The sequence below is a fragment of the Notolepis coatsorum genome (genome assembly GCF_963971535.1).
Source record: "Notolepis coatsorum genome assembly, chromosome: 17".
Taxonomy (NCBI): Eukaryota; Metazoa; Chordata; class Actinopteri; order Aulopiformes; family Paralepididae; genus Notolepis; species Notolepis coatsorum.
In genome coordinates, this window is record NC_140181.1 from 106,046,956 (window position 1) to 106,070,182 (window position 23,227).

The 23,227-nt window shown below is 44.7% G+C and overlaps 1 protein-coding gene across 1 annotated transcript in view; it reads left to right on the forward strand.

The window, feature by feature from the left end:
* Positions 1 to 3,647: 3,647 nt before the first annotated feature.
* ptpdc1b (protein tyrosine phosphatase domain containing 1b) overlaps positions 3,648 to 23,227 on the forward strand; it is a gene marked incomplete at both ends in the record, with an annotated part of 31,459 nt that continues 11,879 nt past the window's right edge. Inside the window, 2 exons of the mRNA XM_084333616.1 lie at positions 3,648 to 3,750; positions 14,977 to 15,142. Of these exons, the coding sequence (XP_084189742.1) occupies positions 3,648 to 3,750; positions 14,977 to 15,142 (269 nt within the window). The remainder of the gene's footprint in view (positions 3,751 to 14,976; positions 15,143 to 23,227) is intronic.

Consider the following 23,227-nt stretch of genomic DNA (forward strand, 5'->3'; position numbering starts at 1 on the left):
GGTAAGTCCAAGTGGTAATAAGCTTAGCGGCCTAATCCAAGAGGAGTCAGGAAATAGCCCTTCTACTACATGTACCCCCTGAGCTAGTCAGTGTCTGTGCGAGAGAAGCAAGCTACACCACAGAGAAACACTTACCCAGGACCAGGCTTGACATTGATTTCCCACTAGTTTCAAAGAGATTAGGATGCTCTGTTTTCAGGGATCAAATCGAGGAAGGGCACCGGTGAGCCAGAGAGGGGGAGAACATCAGAGCTGTGAGCCCCACTGCTGAGCCAGAGAGGGGGAGAACATCAGAGCTGTGAGCCCCACCGGTGAGCCAGAGAGGGGGAGAACATCAGAGCTGTGAGCCCCACCGCTGAGCCAGAGAGGGGGAGAACATCAGAGCTGTGAGCCCCACTGCTGAGCCAGAGAGGGGGAGAACATCAGAGCTGTGAGCCCCACCGGTGAGCCAGAGAGGGGGAGAACATCAGAGCTGTGAGCCCCACCGGTGAGCCAGAGAGGGGGAGAACATCAGAGCTGTGAGCCCCACCGCTGAGCCAGAGAGGGGGAGAACATCAGAGCTGTGAGCCCCACTGCTGAGCCAGAGAGGGGGAGAACATCAGAGCTGTGAGGATCGTGGTCAGACAGGTTGGCACGTAGAACAACAAACAGGTCATTGCAGCTCCACAAATAGGTCTTTGCAGGAAAAGAGGGTGAGTATATGTTTCTTACTCTTGTACAGTTTCAGTAGTATTGTTACTGTAGACTGGCAATGATTACAGTAACTACAAAAGTAAGAAACATAATACTCACCCTCTTTTCCTGCAATGACCTATTTGAGTATTATGTTTCTTACTCTTGTACAGTTAACCATTGCCAGTCTACTGATTAACTGTGGTGAATCACGGCGAGGTAATGCCGTCTAAGTATAAACCGATTCTGTAAAATGGATTATCGAAAAGGATTAAAATGTCAGCTGTACCCGATGACACAAGTGTGCTGTCTGATGTTGATCTGTGGTTGTGTTACGTTTACCATTTCCAACTGTCGCTGAGTGAGATCTGGGTTTACTATCCAACATGTCCCCAAAAGAGCAGAACACACCAAGCGGTCATTTGTATGGTTCACTTACAGTTGTAATTAAGAAAAGGGTTATTTCAAGAGATAGATAGATAGATAGATAGATAGATAGATAGATAGATAGATAGATAGATAGATAGATAGATAGATAGATAGATAGATAGTGTCACGTTTTAGACTCAAACATGAAAGTTGTAAAAGATACTTAAAGATATAAGAGATGAAACACTTTTGAAGGTATTTATTATAAAAAGTTTAACAAGCAATGTAATATAAAAGTGAATAAGCAAAGTATTTATACAAGGTGAATATAGCAAGGTACAATTTGAAATCTAGATTGTTACAACCGGCCGGTTGAGTATATTAAAGGAAATTATAAAAGTCAAGTCATTGTCTCAGTCCAGCATGTCTCGTCCGTGGAGACCAGTCCGTCCGTTCAGTCCAGTCAAAGCAGAGAAGTCGAAGTGAAGTCAAGTCAAGTGAAGTGAAGTGAAGTGAAGTCCCCCCTTGGCTCTGGGGGTGATCTTTATTAGCGATCCCATAGTTCAGTGTGTATGTAGTGTCTCTCCTCAGTGCACGTTTATGTGTCTTGTGTATTGGGCAGCCTGTATGTCCGGCGTGCATGAGTGCATGTAGCGCGCGTTTACGTGTAAGTAGGTGCATGTGTGTATCTAGGATAACGATCTGTGATTTAATAGCGACTGGACTTCGTGACCACTGAATGACCCAGTCGTATTTCACCGGCTTGTGACATCCTGTTGAATTTATGTGATCGGCTAATCTGGTGGGTGAGCAAGGGTGTGTGTGTGTGTGTGTGGGTTTGTGTGTGTGTGTGTGTGTAGGTTTGTGTGTGTGTGTGTGTGTAGGTTTGTGTATGTGCTTTGAGGGTGTGGATGTGTGTGTGTGGGTTCGTGTGTGTGTGCTTGTGTGAGAGGAACGGTACCATGTACCAGGGGTCAGCCTGCAGGTCACTGATCTGTGAGTGGTCCTCTTGTCTGAGAGAGAGACGTAAAACCAGCTTTATATAGTGTAGTGATGGGAGAATGTCTCCGCTTATAAAATTACATGATACGTGTCATATTTCATCAGTCCCCCCTCTCCCTACCCACAGGTAGGGAGAAAATGAAATAGAAGGGGGACCTCAAGCAAAATTACCAACAAACAACCACATAATAAAAAACACACCCAACCGGCCGACCCACAAGAGTCAATAGAGAAATGGCACAATCATCAACCTCTCTACTGTTTTCATCAAACAGAGTCCTGCATGTGGCCAAAAAACCTCCCGAGACAAACGGCCCAGAATGTACGGCCAATAAAGAACACATGAATAATAACATGCTTAAAAACCATGACATAACTGGAGGATAAAAGGCACACATCGTCCCATAGTCCCGCTATTATGGTAACGGCCCTTGGCGCAGCTCACAGCACATCCGACTCACTGTGAGTTTGTCAAACATAACATAACAGCGTACAATAACAGTGCACAATAAAACATAACAGTGCATAATAACAACACAACAGTGTATAACAAAACACAACAGAGTATAATAAAACATAATAGTGGATATCAAAACAGTGCATAATAAAACATAACAGTGTATAACAAAACATAACAGTGTATAACAAAACATAACAGTGTATTAACCCAAACCAGGGCGTAGGGCGCCAAAAGGCCCCGTAAAAAAACAGAAAAATACAAAAGAAAAACGAAACTTCACCGCCGGCCGACGTCCGCGACGGATCACAGCTCTACATATCAGACTTGTACGCAACCTTGTGGAGTGTGACCACATACAATGGGGGGCCCAGAGGAGAGAGATGAATTGGTGCGGTATAGAGAGATGAGAGAGAGAGTAGAATAGGAGATAGAAAAGGCTAGAGGCCTATGACATGAGGCTCCTTCTCCGGCGCGTATGGGATGACCAACACTAATACATCAGACCTATACGTAACCTTGTTGGGCTTGCGGAGCGTGACACCTTGCTGGACTTGTGGAGTGTGACCACATACTGGACTTGTGGAGTGTGACCACATACATGTGGGGGCCCAGAGGAGAGAGATGAATTTGGTGCGGTCAAGAGAGGGACAGAGAGATGAGAGAGTAGGAGACAGAGTCCTATAATATGAGGCTTCTCCCCCCGGTGTCATCCGGTGAGGAGAGACCAGTCACAGCTTCCTCCCATATCTGGATATCACGACCTGGTAATACGTGGCATTGGACAGCTCCACTTCCTGCACAGTCACGGACAGCCCCACATCCTGCACAGTCAGTGGGGGATAAACGGGGGAGGAGGAGTAGAAGAGGGGAGGAGAGATAGCACCGCGGTGGGGACTGCCATGGCTCTTGGTAGAATACTGAGAGATGACTTTCTAGGAGGATACAGACGCCTGTCCAGGAGGATACAGAGAGATGTAGCAGCGGCACACGTCCCCTGTCAACCTCAGTGAGCGTCCATCCCAACGGCCGAGTCCTTGTCCTCGGTAAGTGCAGCAGCAACCACCCTTCAGGATGATAAGAGCACTATGGTCAGCGACACAAACATATCCGACAAAGACAGACCCGTATTCGCCCAAACCGCTCCATGGCTTCACAGCGGGGGGTCCTCTGTACCACTGCTCCGTGCCAGCCCATGACCCCAGGTCGCCAGGCCCAGCAGGACCTCGACCACAGAGCCGTCGGGGGATGTAACGTCACCACTTAGAGTCCCAATGTCTCATACTCCACCTCCTCTCCTCCATGCTGTCAGTGTGGTCCAGCTGTCACCACAGTCACCATGGCCCGTCCCACCATGGCCCGTCCCACCATGGCCCGTCCCCCCTTGACTGAGGATATCCATGGCTGAGTATTGGGTCCGTGTGGGATCAAGTCCGCTGCCCGTCCCAGAGTCACAGAGAGAGAGAGAGAAGAATAGAACAGCGGCCCTCCCCGCCAACATTACCAATCAATCCAACACATTAAAACGACATCCAGACAGAGATTACAATAAAACGGCAAACTTAAAATGAACCAGACTCAAAACCCAAAAAGAGTAAAAAGAAAAAATACAAAATCCACACCCAAAAAATTAAAATAACGTAAAATAAGGACCAAATAGGGAGAGAGAGCGAAACGGTGTGTATCAGAGTCTGTGTGTTCATGTGCCAGTGTACGTGTGTGTATAGAGTGCGTGTGTGTGTGTGTGCCCGTGTTCGTATTAGGTTGTGTGTGCGTACAGACAACGTGTGTGTGCGTGTGTGTATGTATGTGTGTGTGTGTCGTGATCGTGCGCGCCAGCGTAAGGGCGTGTGCTAGCGAGATCATCAGCGTGTGCGTCAGGGCTTGTAGATTGATTGATTGATCTATCCTGACACAAATCGTGGGACAAAAAAAACATTATAAAAGACAAGACAATAACAGCGTCCACAACGCTGGTCTAACCTATTGAGCATACAGTAGTCTACCGAGCATACAGTATTCCAATGAGTATATACATTCTAATGAGTATACAGTATTCTACCGAGTATATATATTCTAATGAGTATACAGTATTCTACTGAGTTATACAGCATTTTACAGACCAGGGGTATACACCAGCATGATTGATGGGTCACGGCCTCCCTAAAGGAGAGCAGGAAAAGGGGAGAAAAAGAAACACGCAACACATCCAGTCTCCCACCATAATCATAGAAACATGCAGTAATCGAACCAAGCATACGCTTCACACCCATACTCCAGGACACACATGTACCCCATGCACCCCCCAATAAACCATGACAAACAAAATTAGTTAATGTTTCAGTTGGAATCATAAACGCAGAACCATGCACCCACAGACAGACATGCACTTAGTATCGTATTTAGGCAAATACGAAATAGCGGCGGCTCCCTCCCTTTCTACCCTCAATCTCAGCCAAATCCAGTCTACACCCACTCCCCCTAGGCCTAAGAGAGAGGGAACACAAGATAGATTAACGGGGATTGAGGGGGGGAAACGAAATCACCCTTCCTTCTCCTGCCCTATTTCGCAACATTCCTTCTTTAAAGAAAGCTAGGTCACGGATTGATATTGACACAAATCTCTCCGCGCCCATTGACTGTAGCTGAGCTATAATGCCTGACCTAGACGTAAGGCCTATAGCCCCCAGTGGGGCCGTGGGGTGTACGGCCAACGGGTGCAGGCGTCGATTAGTCCCTTCGGCACTGCTACCAGGAGCCATCGGAACGCCCAGGGGAATCTCCATAGCCACTCTTAACTTCTCCCAGAAAACAGGAGCAGCTAGCTAAAAATGTCTCAGCTTCCTCTTCCCACCCGGGACAGCTGTGTCCTCTGTGCTGAGTTTGAGAAGGGAGAGAGAGAGGAAGAGAAAGAGAGAGAGAGAGAGAGAGAGAGAGAGAGAGAGAGAGAGAGAGAGAGAGAGAGAGAGAGAGAGAGGAGGGGGGGGGGGGGGGTGAAACCAGGACTCTGCAAGTCTCCAAAGATTCATTTAAACTCGTGTAATTCTGCAGTTCAACAAGTCGAAAGTACTAATCTCTTTGGAGTGAAGCTGGACAGCACTCTGTCTTAATCTCAGTATTTTAATTATCGTCTTTATTTTTCTTAAAAATGGGAAGAGCAATCGGTATTCCCAGGAGAGGTACTCATGTCAGATAGAAGCGGTGACCTCTGTAAACTCCAGGCTGCCCCGAACTGGGCAGCACGGTTGGTACTATGGGCCGCTGACCAAGGTCCAATGTGAGCCGTATATGCATGCCCGCCTCTCTTGGCCTTGCTGCTTAAATTGGTCCTGAGCAGTAAAACCCCTGTTCCCTATACATGAACCGATTGTGCAAAACTGTGCATGAGTATTACACTCAAGGTCCCAGTAGTGGGCATCTCGAATTGCCAGGTCCTAAAACCAACGCTCTTAAGGGGATCTTTTAGTTGTAGAGCATTAACCCCTTGGAATAACCTGCCTCAAAACCTCCGCTGTATAGTAGATTCACTTTAAAAATACCCCCCAACGTATATAATATGTATGGGTGCATAATGTATACAGGCCTAATATGTGTTCCCATTATCCTCTATGTTCTTTTAAAAGTTGTTTGCAACTCCGATCTGTGTGTTTTTTCTTTTTTTTTTTTTTTTTTTTTTGCTATAAACATATCCAGTCTTATATGGAGATCAAAACCGCTCTTAGAAGACAGACCTGCCTTCAGCATCAGAGACAGACCGAACATACAATACATTCATTAATATAAATTAATTAATGAATAAGTAATATACAAGGATTAATTTCTCATTAGAATTATGCCTAATTATTCAAACGGTAAACACACACGCGCGCATATGACTATAGGACCTTCTACTGCACGCCACAGTGACAGTAATCAGACGAGCTTCACATCTGTCAACAAAGAAACCATACTGCCGTAATTACTTCCGTCCTCAGAAGACTTATGACTAAAATACAACTTTCATATACATATCCTATACGGCAAACCCTTCCTGTCTTTCCACCTCACGAGGCATCATAAGGCAACAGTCGCATTTAGAATCCAGACATCTGACGACAGAGCCACTCAGAATACGTGCAAGTGGAACAAATATCAACATTCTTGAACCCCATACACGCATGCTCGCGTCCTGTTGCGATGACGTGATTAAATCGTTTTATCAGTGAATCAAAGTTGCAAAGAAAATATATACCGAGACACTTAAGACCCACTAAAAACAAGTTCCACCAAAACAGCAACGTCCGCTGGATGTTGACTAACAACCATTCGATTTTACGAGTGTATATACACGTTGAGTTCCCATCACAGGGATAATAGCCAAATCTAAATTACAATTTTCGTCAAGAATAATAACACCTGTACTGTCCCCGTGGGGAATATGGGTTCATTGCGTTAGATGTACTTCCAACAATAAAACGCGCTAACCAATCAATGTGACCGCAGAGGCTATAGGCCTATATACTATGTCCATGATTATATTGACTAGATTGTCCATGATTTGGGAGCAATGCAAGGACGATATTCACTATGATTGTAAACATCCATACCAATCGCTCAGATATCCAGTCACGCCTTCTATCTACTTCTATCTAGACCCCGTCTCCTCACTCGGGTGACGACACAAAACAGATCTTATGGTTATGATGTAAAACGAATATTACAGGCGCTGGAGATTTTTAAGTCCCTTATCAAATCGTATCGGTCTTCTGGGGGCTGCTTTATGGTTTCATTGAAAGTAAACAAAGAAAGGTTTACATTGTGTCTTTTTTAGCAGAACCACACAAAGAACACAGGCCATACTGTTATTACAAAGCATACAAAATATGTGGGAGACCCTGATGGAAACAAGACAAACGCCTTTCTCTGGTCTGCATCCCCCCAACAATTGCACGTATTGAGCCGTACCGTATTGTACCCCTTCTGTAATCCGTCAAATAAAGTTCCCATTCACTCATTCATTCACCTGTCCACTTTTGTTCCTCCGCCACCGTGCACGCACGTAATTTCATTCAACCCGATATCATCATCATGCAATATGCGTCTGGTACTGTCTCCAAAAAACAAAGAATTGCAATAATAATTACTGTTCCTGGTGGACCCCAGGAAGACTAATAAAATCAAATAATGGGTCAAATTACTAAAATTATGATTCATGGTCGCTCACTAATCCGCCGTTATATAGATAGCGAAACGCATGCTTTGTCTCGCATCGGAGCGTGGCGGCGCTGCAAGCACAAACCAAAACTTCACCTATTTATCAAATGAAAAAAAACACAAAACACCTCTGGTCCTCTTAATTTATAATAATCGCAGCCGCTTATCCCAGTAACATAACGTTCTACGATTAGTGCAGTGACCGCTTGTCAATGTCACACACCCCCCATCCTGACAACGCGCCCGGCGCATATCGTTCTTCCCCTGGCCGGGTAAGAAGACGAGGATGTCGGCTGAACCGAGCGCAAAAGAAAACAACGAATGAACAGCCCGCAGCGGCTCCCTGTTGCATGCCTGCCCTATACACCAATACGTGCGTCTCTCCATCAACGCAGTCCTGTGTGAACTATGTGCGTCTCCCGCAACGTTACGTACCGCAAGCGGCACTAACAGTCCCCGCGCCTCGGACCAAAGAAATAATAATAATAACAACAACAACTGGTTGATTATGACTAATTGAAAACGGGGGACCCTGATGCAAACAAGACGAAAGTCCTTCTCCCCCCTATGTATGTCACGCAGTCCGCACACCGTGCGTGTAACTATATATAAGCCCGGAATTAAAGCAATTTTCATGTCTTTGGTATATATTTTATTCCATGGAAGGTTACGTTTGTCAGAGCCAAACGAATGAACGATGAAAATTATATCTGTATCGTCCCACTAGACATATCATACTCTATGGTCTTTGTGCTTTGCGTTTATCAATAATACGTTTATTCATGCATATGCAATACGTGAAAACCCTGATTTAGGACGCAGCGGATGGGAGCAGAAAACGCCCTCAGACACTCGCGGGTTTGTATTGAAAGCGAATAGCTGTAAATGCATAGTCCATATGTGCCTTTAAAGATTTCCAGTTCCAGTGTTCCATTGTCCATTTTGCATATACAACCAGCTATTATATATTTAATTAGAATATTAGAATTCATTATAGAATGATGATCAGTGCGGCTGTACCCCACAACATGGTTAATCCGCATTAGAAAAGATAAAGATTGCTGGTTCAACAGCATCTATAAGTGTGGTAATAACGCAGATATTGAGTGTATAATATTTCTGTGAATATGCGCGTGGTGCACGCCTCTGTATCCAACCAAAATTAAAACGATTGCTTCCAGCCCACGAGTCGCGCGTCAGCAGTGCGCACGGCGGTGCCCTGAGTGGTCGCGACGAGAAGTCAGGTACCCACGCCTCCTATATAGCACAATACAATAATATAATACCCGCTCCTACAACTGCTTATATAGCATAACATAATAATATAATATAACATAACACCCGCCTATCGTTAATGAACTAGATACATCCATCTAATCGTCAATGCATAGTCTGAAACTGCAATGCGAAGAGGGTTCAATCGTTTCTGGTTCCACAGACCCGCTCCCTCGCGCGGCCGCTTCGAAGGTTCAAAAGTCCGCTGAACCAGTACCCCTCCTCGCAGAGCAGGACATGGCCCCCCTACCACCAGTACACTAATTTCAATATAATATACCATTCTCTACTACACAACACCCAGAATATAAGAAGTCTGTACAATACAATACTCAACATTAAAATACGGGAATAAAATATCGGTATAACATAACTCATACGCTAACCACATTCATGGGTCCTTCGTAACTGACTAAGCTTATTCCTGGCCAGGATTGCAGCTGGCTGACGCAATCAAGAGACTAAATCAGGACAAATTAAGGCTGATCAACCATTAACCGTAAACTGTTCGTAATTCCCACGCACTTCAGCCCTACACAATCCATTTTATGGCCATTAAAACAACTCTGACTATAGGGCCTAAGTCCCTGCTATATCCGTCAGGCCTCCCCGAGGTCTTATCTTTAATAAATGGGTCACTTCTAACTTATGACACCACTTATTGCCTTATAGAGAAGGACTTTTCATTCAACAAACATCAAGCAGTGGGGGGAAAAAAAAGACAGAATATAAAACACACTGCTTTTCATCGAGCACATCCACACAATCAAACCCTTATTGCTCTAACTTGGCAATTTGACTAAGTTTATCTTGAAGACTTGGATTGCAGTCGACTGATGCAAACGAGACACTATCCCAGGACTAAGAAAAGGCCGATCGCTCCTTTAATCGTAATATGGGCGTAATTCTCCCGCATTTCAGACCTGCAATCCACTTTATGTCTATACTCAATAACTGATTACCCTTAACTTAAATAAATGGGTTGGTTCTAGCCTAGTGCAGAGAGAAAAAAAGAAAAAAAAAAGAGTGGTGAGTAGGAAAAAATTAAATAAAAAAAGTTCTAGTTATAAATTGCACCTTGCAAATATCCATTTCAACAACACAATTCAATGGGTTTTACTTTTATTTTTAGCCACCTATTTACAAGACAATAATTGAGAATGCATCCACTCATAACGGCTGTTTTAACTATGCAGATTTCGACTTTTGCGTAACAGGCTTATCTGCTTACCTTTGAAAGTGGATCCTCTGTCTGAGTGGATGTCTTCCAGTCAATATCGTCCGTAAATAGCTAGGTCGGTAAGTCTGATTGAATGCCCACCAGGAACGCCAAATTGTCACGTTTTAGACTCAAACATGAAAGTTGTAAAAGATACTTAAAGATATAAGAGATGAAACACTTTTGAAGGTATTTATTATAAAAAGTTTAACAAGCAATGTAATATAAAAGTGAATAAGCAAAGTATTTATACAAGGTGAATATAGCAAGGTACAATTTGAAATCTAGATTGTTACAACCGGCCGGTTGAGTATATTAAAGGAAATTATAAAAGTCAAGTCATTGTCTCAGTCCAGCATGTCTCGTCCGTGGAGACCAGTCCGTCCGTTCAGTCCAGTCAAAGCAGAGAAGTCGAAGTGAAGTCAAGTCAAGTGAAGTGAAGTGAAGTGAAGTCCCCCCTTGGCTCTGGGGGTGATCTTTATTAGCGATCCCATAGTTCAGTGTGTATGTAGTGTCTCTCCTCAGTGCACGTTTATGTGTCTTGTGTATTGGGCAGCCTGTATGTCCGGCGTGCATGAGTGCATGTAGCGCGCGTTTACGTGTAAGTAGGTGCATGTGTGTATCTAGGATAACGATCTGTGATTTAATAGCGACTGGACTTCGTGACCACTGAATGACCCAGTCGTATTTCACCGGCTTGTGACATCCTGTTGAATTTATGTGATCGGCTAATCTGGTGGGTGAGCAAGGGTGTGTGTGTGTGTGTGTGGGTTTGTGTGTGTGTGTGTGTGTAGGTTTGTGTGTGTGTGTGTGTGTAGGTTTGTGTATGTGCTTTGAGGGTGTGGATGTGTGTGTGTGGGTTCGTGTGTGTGTGCTTGTGTGAGAGGAACGGTACCATGTACCAGGGGTCAGCCTGCAGGTCACTGATCTGTGAGTGGTCCTCTTGTCTGAGAGAGAGACGTAAAACCAGCTTTATATAGTGTAGTGATGGGAGAATGTCTCCGCTTATAAAATTACATGATACGTGTCATATTTCATCAATAGATAGATAGATAGATAGATAGATAGATAGATAGATAGATAGATAGTTAGTTAGTTAGTTAGTTAGTTAGTTAGTTAGTTAGTTAGTTAGTTAGTTAGTTAGTTAGTTAGTTAGTTAGTTAGTTAGTTCAATCGATCGATATGGTGAGGGTTAAGGTTAGGGAATGAGTTTAAGTCAATATAATGTTAACACCCTGGCCTGCCCGCGTGTTGCTTTTTAACAGCGCAGCAGTGCAAGAATGTGACAATTTGACCATGTGACCGCGGCAACGCGGGAGAGCGGCAGTGCGGAAATAGGCTGTCTCTAAGACAAACTCTAACCTTAACCAGCTCCTTAACAGTGCCTAAACTTAACCGTTCTAACCTTAACCAACTCCGAAACAATGCCTAACCTTAACCATGCCTAACCTTAACCATAGAAAGAATATTGCCATTCTCTAAGACAAACTCTAACCTTAACCAGCTCCTTAACAGCGCCTAAACTTAACCGTTCTAACCTTAACCAACTCCGAAACAATGCCTAACCTTAACCTTAACCTTAACCATGCCTAACCTTAACCGGCGAAAGAATACACGCTAAAAAAAAAATCACGTTAAAAAAAAAAATTTGATGGGATTCGAACTCGTCAACAACGGACCGCAGGACCACAGGACCGCTGCTCTGCCAGGTCAGCTGAAGCGCCGAATGAAAATCTCTCTCTCTAAACTAGGGCGGTTACATAATTCCGCAAGCTCTGCCGCTCCGCCGCTCCGCTCTGCGGTTGCCGCGCCTGCCGCGGGGCATGGCGCAGCCAATCAGGGAAAACGCGGAAGCAAAAGCAGCACTGCTGCGCTGTTATTAAGCAATGGGCGGCCTGCCACCCCCCCCCCCCCCCCCCCCCCCCCCCCCTTGCACAGACGGGCAAGCATCCGAACTGAAGTGAACATGAACTGAACTGAACTGACACTAACTGACACTTGTTATATGACTGTCCTGTATGTATTTATGTATTTAATGTGGGGATTGGGAGGTGGGAGGGGGGCGTTTGATGTTCCATGTTGATGACCCAGTGCTTAAATAACATGCTGTACTGCAAACGATTACCACCAACCATAGTTGTGTGGCATTAAAGTATCTTGTATCTTGTGTGTGTGTGTGTGTGTGTGTGTGTGTGTGTGTGTGTGTGTGTGTGTGTGTGTGTGTGTGTGTGTGTGTGTGTGTGTGTGTGTGTGTGTGTGTGTGTGTGTGTGTGTGTGTGTGTGTGTGTGTGTGTGTGTGTGTGTGTGTGTGTGTGTGTGTCCAGGCTCTGCTATGACTGTGGACGGAAGCCTAAGTGGTCGTTCACGCTACACTCCACCTGAAGACAACCTGTGGGGACCCCTGACACCTGATGGATTACTGTAAGGAAGATGTCCTGGAGACCAGCTTTCGTCCCTCTTTTAATTATATATATATATTTTTTTTATAGACAATGTGCATTTACATTAATCATTGTTTGTTACATGAAAATATATTTGCACCAGATTTAGCAGAAGCTAATTTCCATCTTTAGTCTTCTGGATGGGGAAATGCTTAACCCTTTCACTGCCACACTACAGAAGGTTAACCCTTTACTATCACACTACAGATGGTTAACAGTGAAAGGGTTAACCTGCTGTTGTGTGGCAGTGAAAGGGTTAACCGTCTGTGTATTGTCACAGTGAAAGGGTTAACCATTTGGTAGTGCGGCAGGGAAATGCTTACATTACCTGTAACTGAGGGGTACAATTCCCTGACTGTATTGTTAGATATGATATTTAATACCACTACCTCATGTACTTTAACTTCTGGCCACCCAGTACAAGATATAAGTATGATGAACACTTTCCCACCTGATGAAACGAATCCACACAAATGTACCAAATCGAAGGTTTAATACAGCAAAAGGTGTATACAACGATCACTTAATTACATTTATGATTTGAAATATGAAATATGCACTTTTATGGCAAATGAGTATTCGTAGGTAAATCAACATTGAATGTCCAATCTCTGGTTGCGCAGGGAGTAAGTATACAACCTGGAATATTTAGGAAAACGATAGCGATGGTACTTAAATGATTATAGCTGGATACACTAAGGGGGGGGGGGGGTACCGCTGGTTGTAAGACAGTAGGAGGGGGGCGTTAGAGAAGCCGCTGGCGGTATCCCATCTGGCCGACGGTGTCTTGGGAGAATCCAAAGTCTTGGACACGGTGCCTACAGAACCTCGGACCGCAGACGAATACAGCTGGACCCTCTGTGGAACGTTATCTGCCGGTCCACAACGGAGAGACGTGAGGCGACCTCACGTGTAGAGCGCCGTCTCACCTGGAGTCCTCTCCGGGGGGTAATTCCAACACTCCGCAGTGTTGGCCTTTATCCATGGAATAATCAAAGCACACAAAGCATAATCCAAGCCGTGGAAGGCTCGCCGTCGTCCGGGTAGAGTAATCCAATATACAGGTCCAGTCGCTCTTGGCCCGGAGCTCCTCGGATGCAATCACCACTAGGGGTCTGACCAGCCTGGTTAAGCGTCCAGATAACGTCAGGAACGATGGGGGTACTGATAACTTTAGAACTCTAACCGAACGATGCACCATACATAAATAGACTATTATTAGCTTAATAGAATACGTCCAACTCGACGGTATAGTGCCAAACTATGACTATTCAACTATTAATCTACACGATATCTCAATGCCTATTCTGGGCCAAGTAGGCCTTACTACACCGCACGTGCGTCGTGGGGAGGCTTTGCGTCTGTCACTCTGTTGGAGGGTAAAGAACTGGACTAAAAGGAAGTTCTACTTTACTAGCGCCATATATATATGCGCTATGAACAAATAGTACCATTCGTATTTCGCCCGACATATTACTGCGCGGAACCGGGGGTTGCCACGACATGTTAGGCGGCACGATTGAACTTGGACCTAGGGGTATGGCAACCTGGCGCCAGGTTCTCGTCCAATGGTAGAATGAAACTATTATGGGCTGTTTAGTAGAAACGGGGATATTCAATGCATATTGTACAAGGAATATACAGGGGATATCAAACGATATACAAATACAATTAAATATATATATATAAATAAATATACATATTCGGTTTAATCTGATCCTTCACAACATTACCAATATCTATCTATCTGCTGATGACTATAGCTCAATTATGTTTTTGGTAAAAAAAAAAATCATAAAACTAACAAACAAAAGAAACGTGTGATTTTGAGAAGTATACTATTGCTATGTTTACTGTAATTCCCTTGCTCCTGACGCAGACTGCCGGACAAAGATTAGATACTTGTAAGTGGGACGCAGGGTCGTGAGTCAGGCAGGTCACAGGTGCACTGTGTGGAGGCTGCGTTGGTCTCAGTTGCAGTGCTGCCATGTAAATTACACTAGAGGGTTTTGAAAGTTACCATCACAACATTTTCAAAACGTAATTTTGCATGTTTTGTGTGGTAAAAAAAAAAAAACGACTACTATAGGTAATTGTGTGTCACCACTGGAAATATCCAGACATATTGACATTAGTTGGCATTGTCCTTTAATTGCATTTGAGAGGTCAACTTTATACTATCCCAAACCACCTACTTTTTTAACACCCCTCTGTGTGTGTGTCTCTCTCTCTTTCTCTCGTTTTCTCCCATCTCTCTCTCTCTTTCTGCCTCCTTCTCTCTCTCTCTCTCTCTCTCTCTCTCTCTCTCTCTCTCTCTCTCTCTCTCTCTCTCTCTCTCTCGACTTCAGTCAGCAGGCCCCGGGCGAGGTACACCGTGGTGGGCGAGGCCCTACGCCACGTCATCCCTGGCCCGATGCAGTGCTCCATGGGCTGCGGAGGTCAGACCTGCAAGTATGACAACCCCACCTACTGGAGTGAGGAGCAGCAGGCCATCAAGGGCCTCTACTCCTCATGGTAAGACTGCTGTACTGTGGCAAGGTACCGCAGGTGAATACGAATAACGGTCTCCTTAAAGGAACACGCCAACCTTTTGGGAAATGCACTTACCGTCTTCTCCGGAGTCAGACAAGAAGATAGATGCCAATTTCCTCTCTGTGCCTTCAGTAGAAAGCTATCTGGCTGCACGTTAGCCTAGCTTGGCACAAATGCATGGAAATCGATACGGACCACTAGTCTAGCTGTATTTTTGGCCAACAGCTAGGCTAGTGGTCCATATCCGCTACCATTCATTTGTGCTAAGCTAGCTTAGCTTGCAGCTTTCTACTGAAAACACACAGAGAGGAAATTGGTTTCTATCTTCTTGTCTGACTCTGGAGAAGATGGTAAGTGCATTTCCCAAAAGGTTGGCGTGTTCTTATATGAATATTTTCCTCCTGTTAAGATGCTTGATTGATTGATTGATTGATTGATTGAAAAATTTATTAACAGATTGCAGAATGGGTACAATACAGTACGGCTCAATACACACAATTGTTAAGGGGATGCAGATCAGAGAAAGACTTTCGTCTTGTTTACATCAGGGTCCCCCATTTTCAATTCATCATAACATATATGACATACATGACATACAGATAGTCAGTACTGCTACATCTATACATTTATGACATACCATCTACAAATACAGTACTGTTTGTGATACAAAAATAGTCTAAGGTTATCGACGAAACCTTACTTGGTCCCAAGAAGAGGGTCTCGTGTATTATTGGGTTAGGACATTTACTGTACATTGGAGGGGGTTGGGTTAGGACATTTATAGGGGCCAGTGTCGAATAGCAGTCTCCCGTAGGTGCTCTTTGAGAGTGGTTTTGAAAGTGGGTAGTGATTTACATTCCTTTACAGCTGTGGGTAGGGCGTTCCACATTGATGTGGCATAATTGCAAAACGTGTTTGAGCCGAATCTGGGTTTAACATGATTTGTGGAGCTCCCTCTGGTGTTGTGGTCGTGGTATTCACTGACCTTTGGGAAGTATTTTGACATGTACATGGGTACCTTAGTCGTGTAGTGTATCTTGTAGACCAGGCCCATTGCAAGTTGCTGTACTCTGTCGTCTACTCTAAGCCATCCTAGGTTGTCAAAGTGGGCAGGGGTGAGGTGGGTTCTAGGAGTAAGGTCAAGTAGAAGTCTGACCAGTTTGTTTTGTGATGTTTGTAATTTAGTTTTTAGCGCCTTTGAGGTGCTTTGGTACGATGAGGTGCAAGCATAGTCGTAGTACCCTTGTATGAGTGCTCCTGCCAGAGTCTTCAGGGTATTCTTGTTTACCAGAGAGGAGATCCGAAGAATCTAACGGAACGTAGGCCAAATGCGTCCACATTTTTATAGGATTCTATCACATTTTCATAACAATAGCACCCTGCGCCGTTTTCATTGAGGTTTCTTACAAATTAACGATGCTCTATGTTGTCCTTTATATGCCGATTATCATTAGAATCTTAAATTGTACCATATGTCCCCCTTTAGACAACATATGTAACGCTACCAGCGCACTTTTGTTAAGATAATTAGTTGGCCATTCCCGGTCGCTATACCGAGGTCGCAGTATCGTTTAACGCTGTTCAGATCACGTCGGAGAATTATAGACACATCCCAGTGACCTGCGACCTGTGCTAACGCTCTTGGGAAATGCAGTGTTGTAGTTCTCAACATTTTCAGCCTTTAATTTTAAACCAATGCTGCCATCTACTGACAACAAAAAAGTGTTGTCTAATCGTCACCTTGAGAGCCACTTCCGTATACAGCGCCGCCCCAAACCCATTCTAGAGATTCCCACTTTTTGCTGGGAGTGGGGCGTGGCCGTATTTGGTCCCAGACAATAAGAGTGGCTGCAATTGGTCACCGTGACATTAGTTCGTTGGTTGACTTTTTTTTATTACATTGGATGCCATTTTGTCACAGTAAAGATTTGCCTCTAGGATGGAACCTAGGTATGTAATTTCATTGTGACAATATTGTCACCCACTGTAACAGAGAAGCCGTCGGTCTTGCTGAGTTTGTTATTTGAACCGAAGAGAATCTCTCTGCAAATGTGCTTATTACTCTTAACATGTTTTTCTTTTTGTTTCATAGTGATAGGTGACACTAAATAGTTGGTCATTTACAGAGAGGGTTGTAAAAAGAAAAGTGTTTTTGTTGTTGAATTCTTAAAGAAACAAAAAGAAAACAATGGTTAAATTTCACAAGCATTGCTTGAGCCTAGTGTTTAATGCTGGACTAAGGATTTTCCATCTCCATTGAAGTTTTAGTCAAGGAATTAATCCATATCTTTAAAAACTGGTCTTTGGAAATTAAGATTTTTAGGTTAAAAATCTTAAAGAAATATCCTATAAAATAGAAATGACAAAATATCCCAGCTTCTGTTACCAGCTGTATTTTACACACTATGTCAAATTCGGCGGCTATACAACATAGGTTGGGGGTGATATGTCATTTTGAGAAAATAGCTGTTGTTTTCAGTAGTTCGGTCTACATCAGTGGTTCTCAAACTACGGGTCGCAACCCAAATTGTAAAAAAAAAATATTCTTTTTGTTCTGGCAACATATTTTGGTTAAATATGCCTTGTTTTATAAATGTGTATTGATAACATAGTGCTGTAATTACATTTTCTAATAAATATGCATGATCAAGTTCAACAACGTGTGCTTTTATTTTGATATTCCTTAATTCCACGTTGAAATTACGCGATACATTAAGTGTGAGGTCGCAAAATAAATCCTAAATAAAATAGGGTTGTGGTATAAAAAACTTAAACACAGTAATTACATTTGACAACACTGGCCCCCTAAAAAAGTCTGAGAACCCCTGGTCTACATGATGCAGCTGGTACAAAAACACATGAATTAAATGTTCATAGTCATCATCATCATCATCATAATTTTGATTTATTCGTACATAGAATTGTTACAGTCCAAGTGTCTTCAGTCCATATAGTTCACTTAATATGCTCCACTAAATTCCATGGCCGAAAGGAACAGGAAGAAGAAAACGTTAGGTTATGTATATAACCAAGTTCTGTTAATACTAGTGACGCTCAGCGTCATATTGCATATATCTCGCTTCAGCGTATATACACTGAATAAATTTCAAAATGTACCTCTACATGCCAGCATTCATCTGGCCACACCCCCATCCGCTTACCTACATAAGCGGGGATGGGACCACACACTCATCTCCTTCCCAACAAATTTCACCACAATGAAAAATCAAGGGCCGCAGCGGCGTCTAGACGCTGAGCGTCACTAGTATTAACAGAACTTGGTTATATACATAACCTAACGTTCTGTGTCATACTAGCTCCCGCTCTGCGTCATATTGCATAACAGGAGCTGAGCGGGAGCTAGAAGCTCGACAAATGAACCCCGCTGAGGCCCCCCACAACCATCAGATCAGGGAGGACCGAGCCCCCCCGACCCCCCCTAATGGAGGGCACCCCCCCTATTGGAGGTTCCCGGGAGGGCGACGGACCCGACCGTGCGAAGAGGCACTCAAGCAACTCAACGCACAGGGTGAGCAGACCGTGGCCTGACCCCACGACTACACACACGCACAACCCGCATGCCACCCGGGAACGAACGGAGGGAACAAAACGGAGGTTACTGCCCCCAGAAATCACGGGGTCAAGGGCAAACCCAACCCCGTGGCAAGGCCGTAGCAGCGGAGCGCGAAGGAAGACCCAGACCCACTGAAGGGACTGGATCCCCTGGAAAACGGGGGCCCGGAGAGGTCAATGACGCCAGGCATCAAGACCCCACCAGGCGGTCACTTAGTGACACCGCCCCCCACATTGCCAGCGTATTCGGATAAGGCCCCTCCAAAAGCGGGCCCTTTCCCCCCAATAGCACACCGCCTGGCACACTGACCCTGCAGAACAGGCAGTCAGCATGGCCGTAAGCACACAAAAAAGGTTAACCAACGGAAGCAGGCAGCACACCGGGGAAAACCAGGCAACAGGCTGTAACCTGAGCCTGGAGCACTGCGGACGAGACAGGCGCCAAAGGAGTCAGCTGAAAACAGCCGCCCCGGCGGAAGGGGCGTATGCTGGCGTTGTTGCATGACCAAGCCTCCATTTAAAAAAAACCCACCCAGAGGGGTTGAGGCAGAGAAGGCTGACACGATTGGCAGACGTCATGAACGTGCAGGGGCACCCTCAACCGGGTAACCCGGGAGTTGACACTGCTCCAACACACCAGGGAATCAACCACCTTGGTGTTACCCAATGCGGTGGTTGTTCCTATAACCCCTCAAGAAAAAACTCCAAAACACACCTGCGGTTATACACCGGCTATACCGCAGTACAAGTGTTTCAGTTTTCAAAAAAGGGTTAACCCAGGCCTACGGGTCGACGAAACATTACTTCGGACCGGGCCCGGCGATACGGGAAGCACAGGGTCACCAGAGGAGGTCAAAGACCACCCCAACAGGCCCCTCTGAATGAATGAATGACCTTTATTTATATAGCACCCTTCACAGCACGAATGCACAGGGTGCTTTACACTACAGCTTGATATAAAAACACAATAAAAACAAAATCAGAAATAAATGACAACAACAACAAACAGCAGTTAAAAACAGTGAAACCAGATAGAAAAAGTAGAATAAGAGAATTTGGATAAAATCATGAGTCACTAATTAAAAACAAAAACTATAAAACAGTGAGGACTCTTCGCCATGCGTGAGAGAGGAGCGAAAAGAATGGAGAACCAGCCCCAAGCACACCGTACTTGGTATTCCCAGGCGGTCTCCCAACCAAGTACTAACCAGGACCAACCTGCGTAGCGGCCGAGATCTGACGAGATCGAGCGTGTACAGGTTGGCATGGCCGTAAGCCATTACGACAGTGCAGAGTACAAAATGTACCCAACCAGGGTCTCCATAGCGCTTAACCCTGTGACACCCGGACCGACCTGGCATTTTTCCCCCTGAAAAAAGCCCAAGTCCCTCAGGGTACCAGAACAGCAGATCTGCATCCCCGGCGGACAACGGGTTTAACTGATCCGGACCAGCGTGACCAGAACCAGTCCCGTGCCCTAACCACGCCGACATGCCTACTCCAGGAGAAGGGGCAGATATGCGTGTTGATCTTAAACATGAAAAGAAGGCGCCACCCAGACGTTCGGGGCGAACCGCGCCCGGTGGCCCACCCCCAGGGCGTGAGACCCCTCTACATATGTTCAGATCCATTCCGTCATCATCCCCCAGATATGAACGAGAATCCGTCGACAACCAAAACAGGTCGTCGGAAGAGGAAAAAACCTCCATCCCAGTTGCTTTATAAAAACGCTGTTTTAACCTCAAGCAACCAAGGCGTGCCAGTCATTCGCCTGATCTTCAACAGAACACCCCGAGCTAGCACTATGCGTGCGTCGGGACACAACCACATCAATGAACAGGCTATTTAGACCTGTCATTGAATCCCCAAGGCGCCCAGGGGAACGACAAAAGGGGTGTGATGCTTCCTAACTCCAACCCTTTTTAATAGAAAAGAAGGAAGCACCAACAGTATGTATCCCAGTCTACACAGCCGGGGGTAAAAATTGTTTACATTTTTACATCCCACCACCCTCCCATAGGGAGGAGACGGAAATCCCCAGAGAGACTTCCCACGCGAGCTGTACAGATTGAAAAGAATATATTGCAACCTTGAGCCATGTAAAAGTTTGGTTTTAGGGCTCTCCGGGGAGGAGGCACTGAACCCATACACACTCAATAATCGAATTGAATCGAATACACACACAATAGAGTAGGACTCCTTTTTGAGGTTCCACTCACCTTGACAATCTGAGGAGGAGGCTCTGTACTCTGAGGAGGCTCCCTCACATGGAAGGAGAGTCCTAACTCACAGAAGGCCCGAATAGGAGCTTCGTGAGGAGGAACCCTGACCACCCCCCGAAACAGATCCATCATATGGACCCGAACAGCACACGGAAGTCCTACCAACAGAGACGCGCACAGTGACGTACTCTACGGCGGGAGAGTTTCTGCGGTGCACACGCCCAATATTCCAGGGCGTGGGACCAGGAAACTCCCTCCCCCCCCCCCCCCCCCCCCTCTTACCCTGTAACGTGCCGAACAGCAACGTGACAGGAACCTTGAAGGACAGGAGGTTTTAACCCCTGCCCATCAAAGAAGGGGAGAAAATGATTACCAGTTCACCCCTTTACGACCCCACACCCATGATACGATGTAATGACAAAAAAGGAGTATGACAAGTCATATTCTGCTACATGAAGTGTCTTTTTTTTTTTTCTTTTTTTTTTTTTAACTTAAAATTTTATTAACATTTATAGACAAACAACACTTACACAAAAATGGATCCCATAACACAATATGAAAGAATGCAGTGAACATAAATGGTTACATGAATAGCATTGTTGGTTATATGTTTCCACTACAGTTGTTTTTCCAGGCACTTAATACAAAGGCTGATTGTATATCGCCCTTGAACAAGTATAGACAAATTTAATACCTACTCAAAAGGATTAGATTCTGACTAAGGCAAATATGTATGGTATGGGTCCAGTGACCCTCCTTGAATTTCCTTCTTCTCTTATCCTTCGCCCTTTCTATTTCTTTTATACTAAATGTCTCTTTGCCTTTTGATTCACCCATTTACAAACCACATCTTCCTTGATTATTAATACAACATAGTTAAACAGACATAAATAATAAAGTACAAAAAATTTAATACAATTGTAATGCCCAAAAAAAATAAAAATAAAATCAGAAAATACTAACTAAGTCAAAAGTGTGTGACATGGGTTCAGAGACCCTCCTTGAACCTCTTTCCTCCTTTACCCTTCGCCCTCTTGTGATGCATTTGGTTCTTCCTCTGTGATGTCGTTTCCGTTCCCCTTGTAATCCTCCCACTTTCCCCATCTTTCTCCAAATGTCTCTTCCTGTAACCTCAGCATGTGTGTTATCCTCTCCATATCCTGTATCTCCTCCACTATTCCTACCCATTGTGCTATTGTCGGTGGGTCTTCTTTGTACCACAGTCTTGTTATTGCTTTTCTGGCCGCTATCAACATTATCTTTATTAAATATTTGTCCCCCCTTGTATTCCCTCGTGTGCCAGGTCTCCTAAGTAAAGCACCAGTCCTGTTTGTGGTAACCCGTATCCTAATATTCTGATCATTTCCTTCCCTATCTCCTCCCAATACCCCTTCAGCTTCTGACATCCCCAGAATATGTGCGTGTGATTTGCCCCCTCCTTCCCACACATCCTCCAGCATGCTCTTTGTGTTGGTGCATATTTTCCCTTCAGCTCTGGGGTTATAAAGAATCTGATTATGTTTTTCCATCCAAACTCTTTCCATATCCTCGATCCTGTTGTTGAATGTTGCACCTCGCATATGTTCCCCCATTCCTTCCCTGTTATTCCTATCTCTAGTTCTCTCTCCCATTTCTCCCTTATATAATCGGTCGTGTGTCCCTTGCTGGTCATTATAGCCCGGTACAGTGCTGATATTACCCTTCCTTTCCCTCCTTCGTATGCCCTTACTATCATCCTAATTATTCCATTCTGTTCTTCTTCCTTGTCCCCTCTTATTTCTTTATTATAGTAATCTCTAATCTGTAGATATCTGAAGTGGTCCTTGTTTTCTAGTCCAAATTTCTCCTTTAATTTTTGTAGTGTTTGCATTTCCCCCTTCTCTATCATTTTACATATCGCTGTTGCCCCCCCCCCCCCCCCCCCTCTCCCCATGAAGTGTCTTTTTAACAGCTTCACACAGCTCATGTGCTAACCTGCTATCTGATGTTTACTAAGGAAAAAACACAGAATAGAGAAGGCCCTCTCAAGAGCCCCGGTACCAGACTTACACATGTGCTTCTGTGGCCAACCCAACCCAGTTGTAGGTCGCACGACACACACAACCCTTTATCACCTACAAAAAATGGCAAAAAACACTCTACAGAGGAACGCCGTTTTTCATAATGAGAGAATACATAATTCTCGATTAGTATCGGCCACAGGCCTTGCTAAGCACACACGAAAAAGTGACCAAACAATCTTTTCTTTTAGGAAAATATAGTTTCTCAAGCA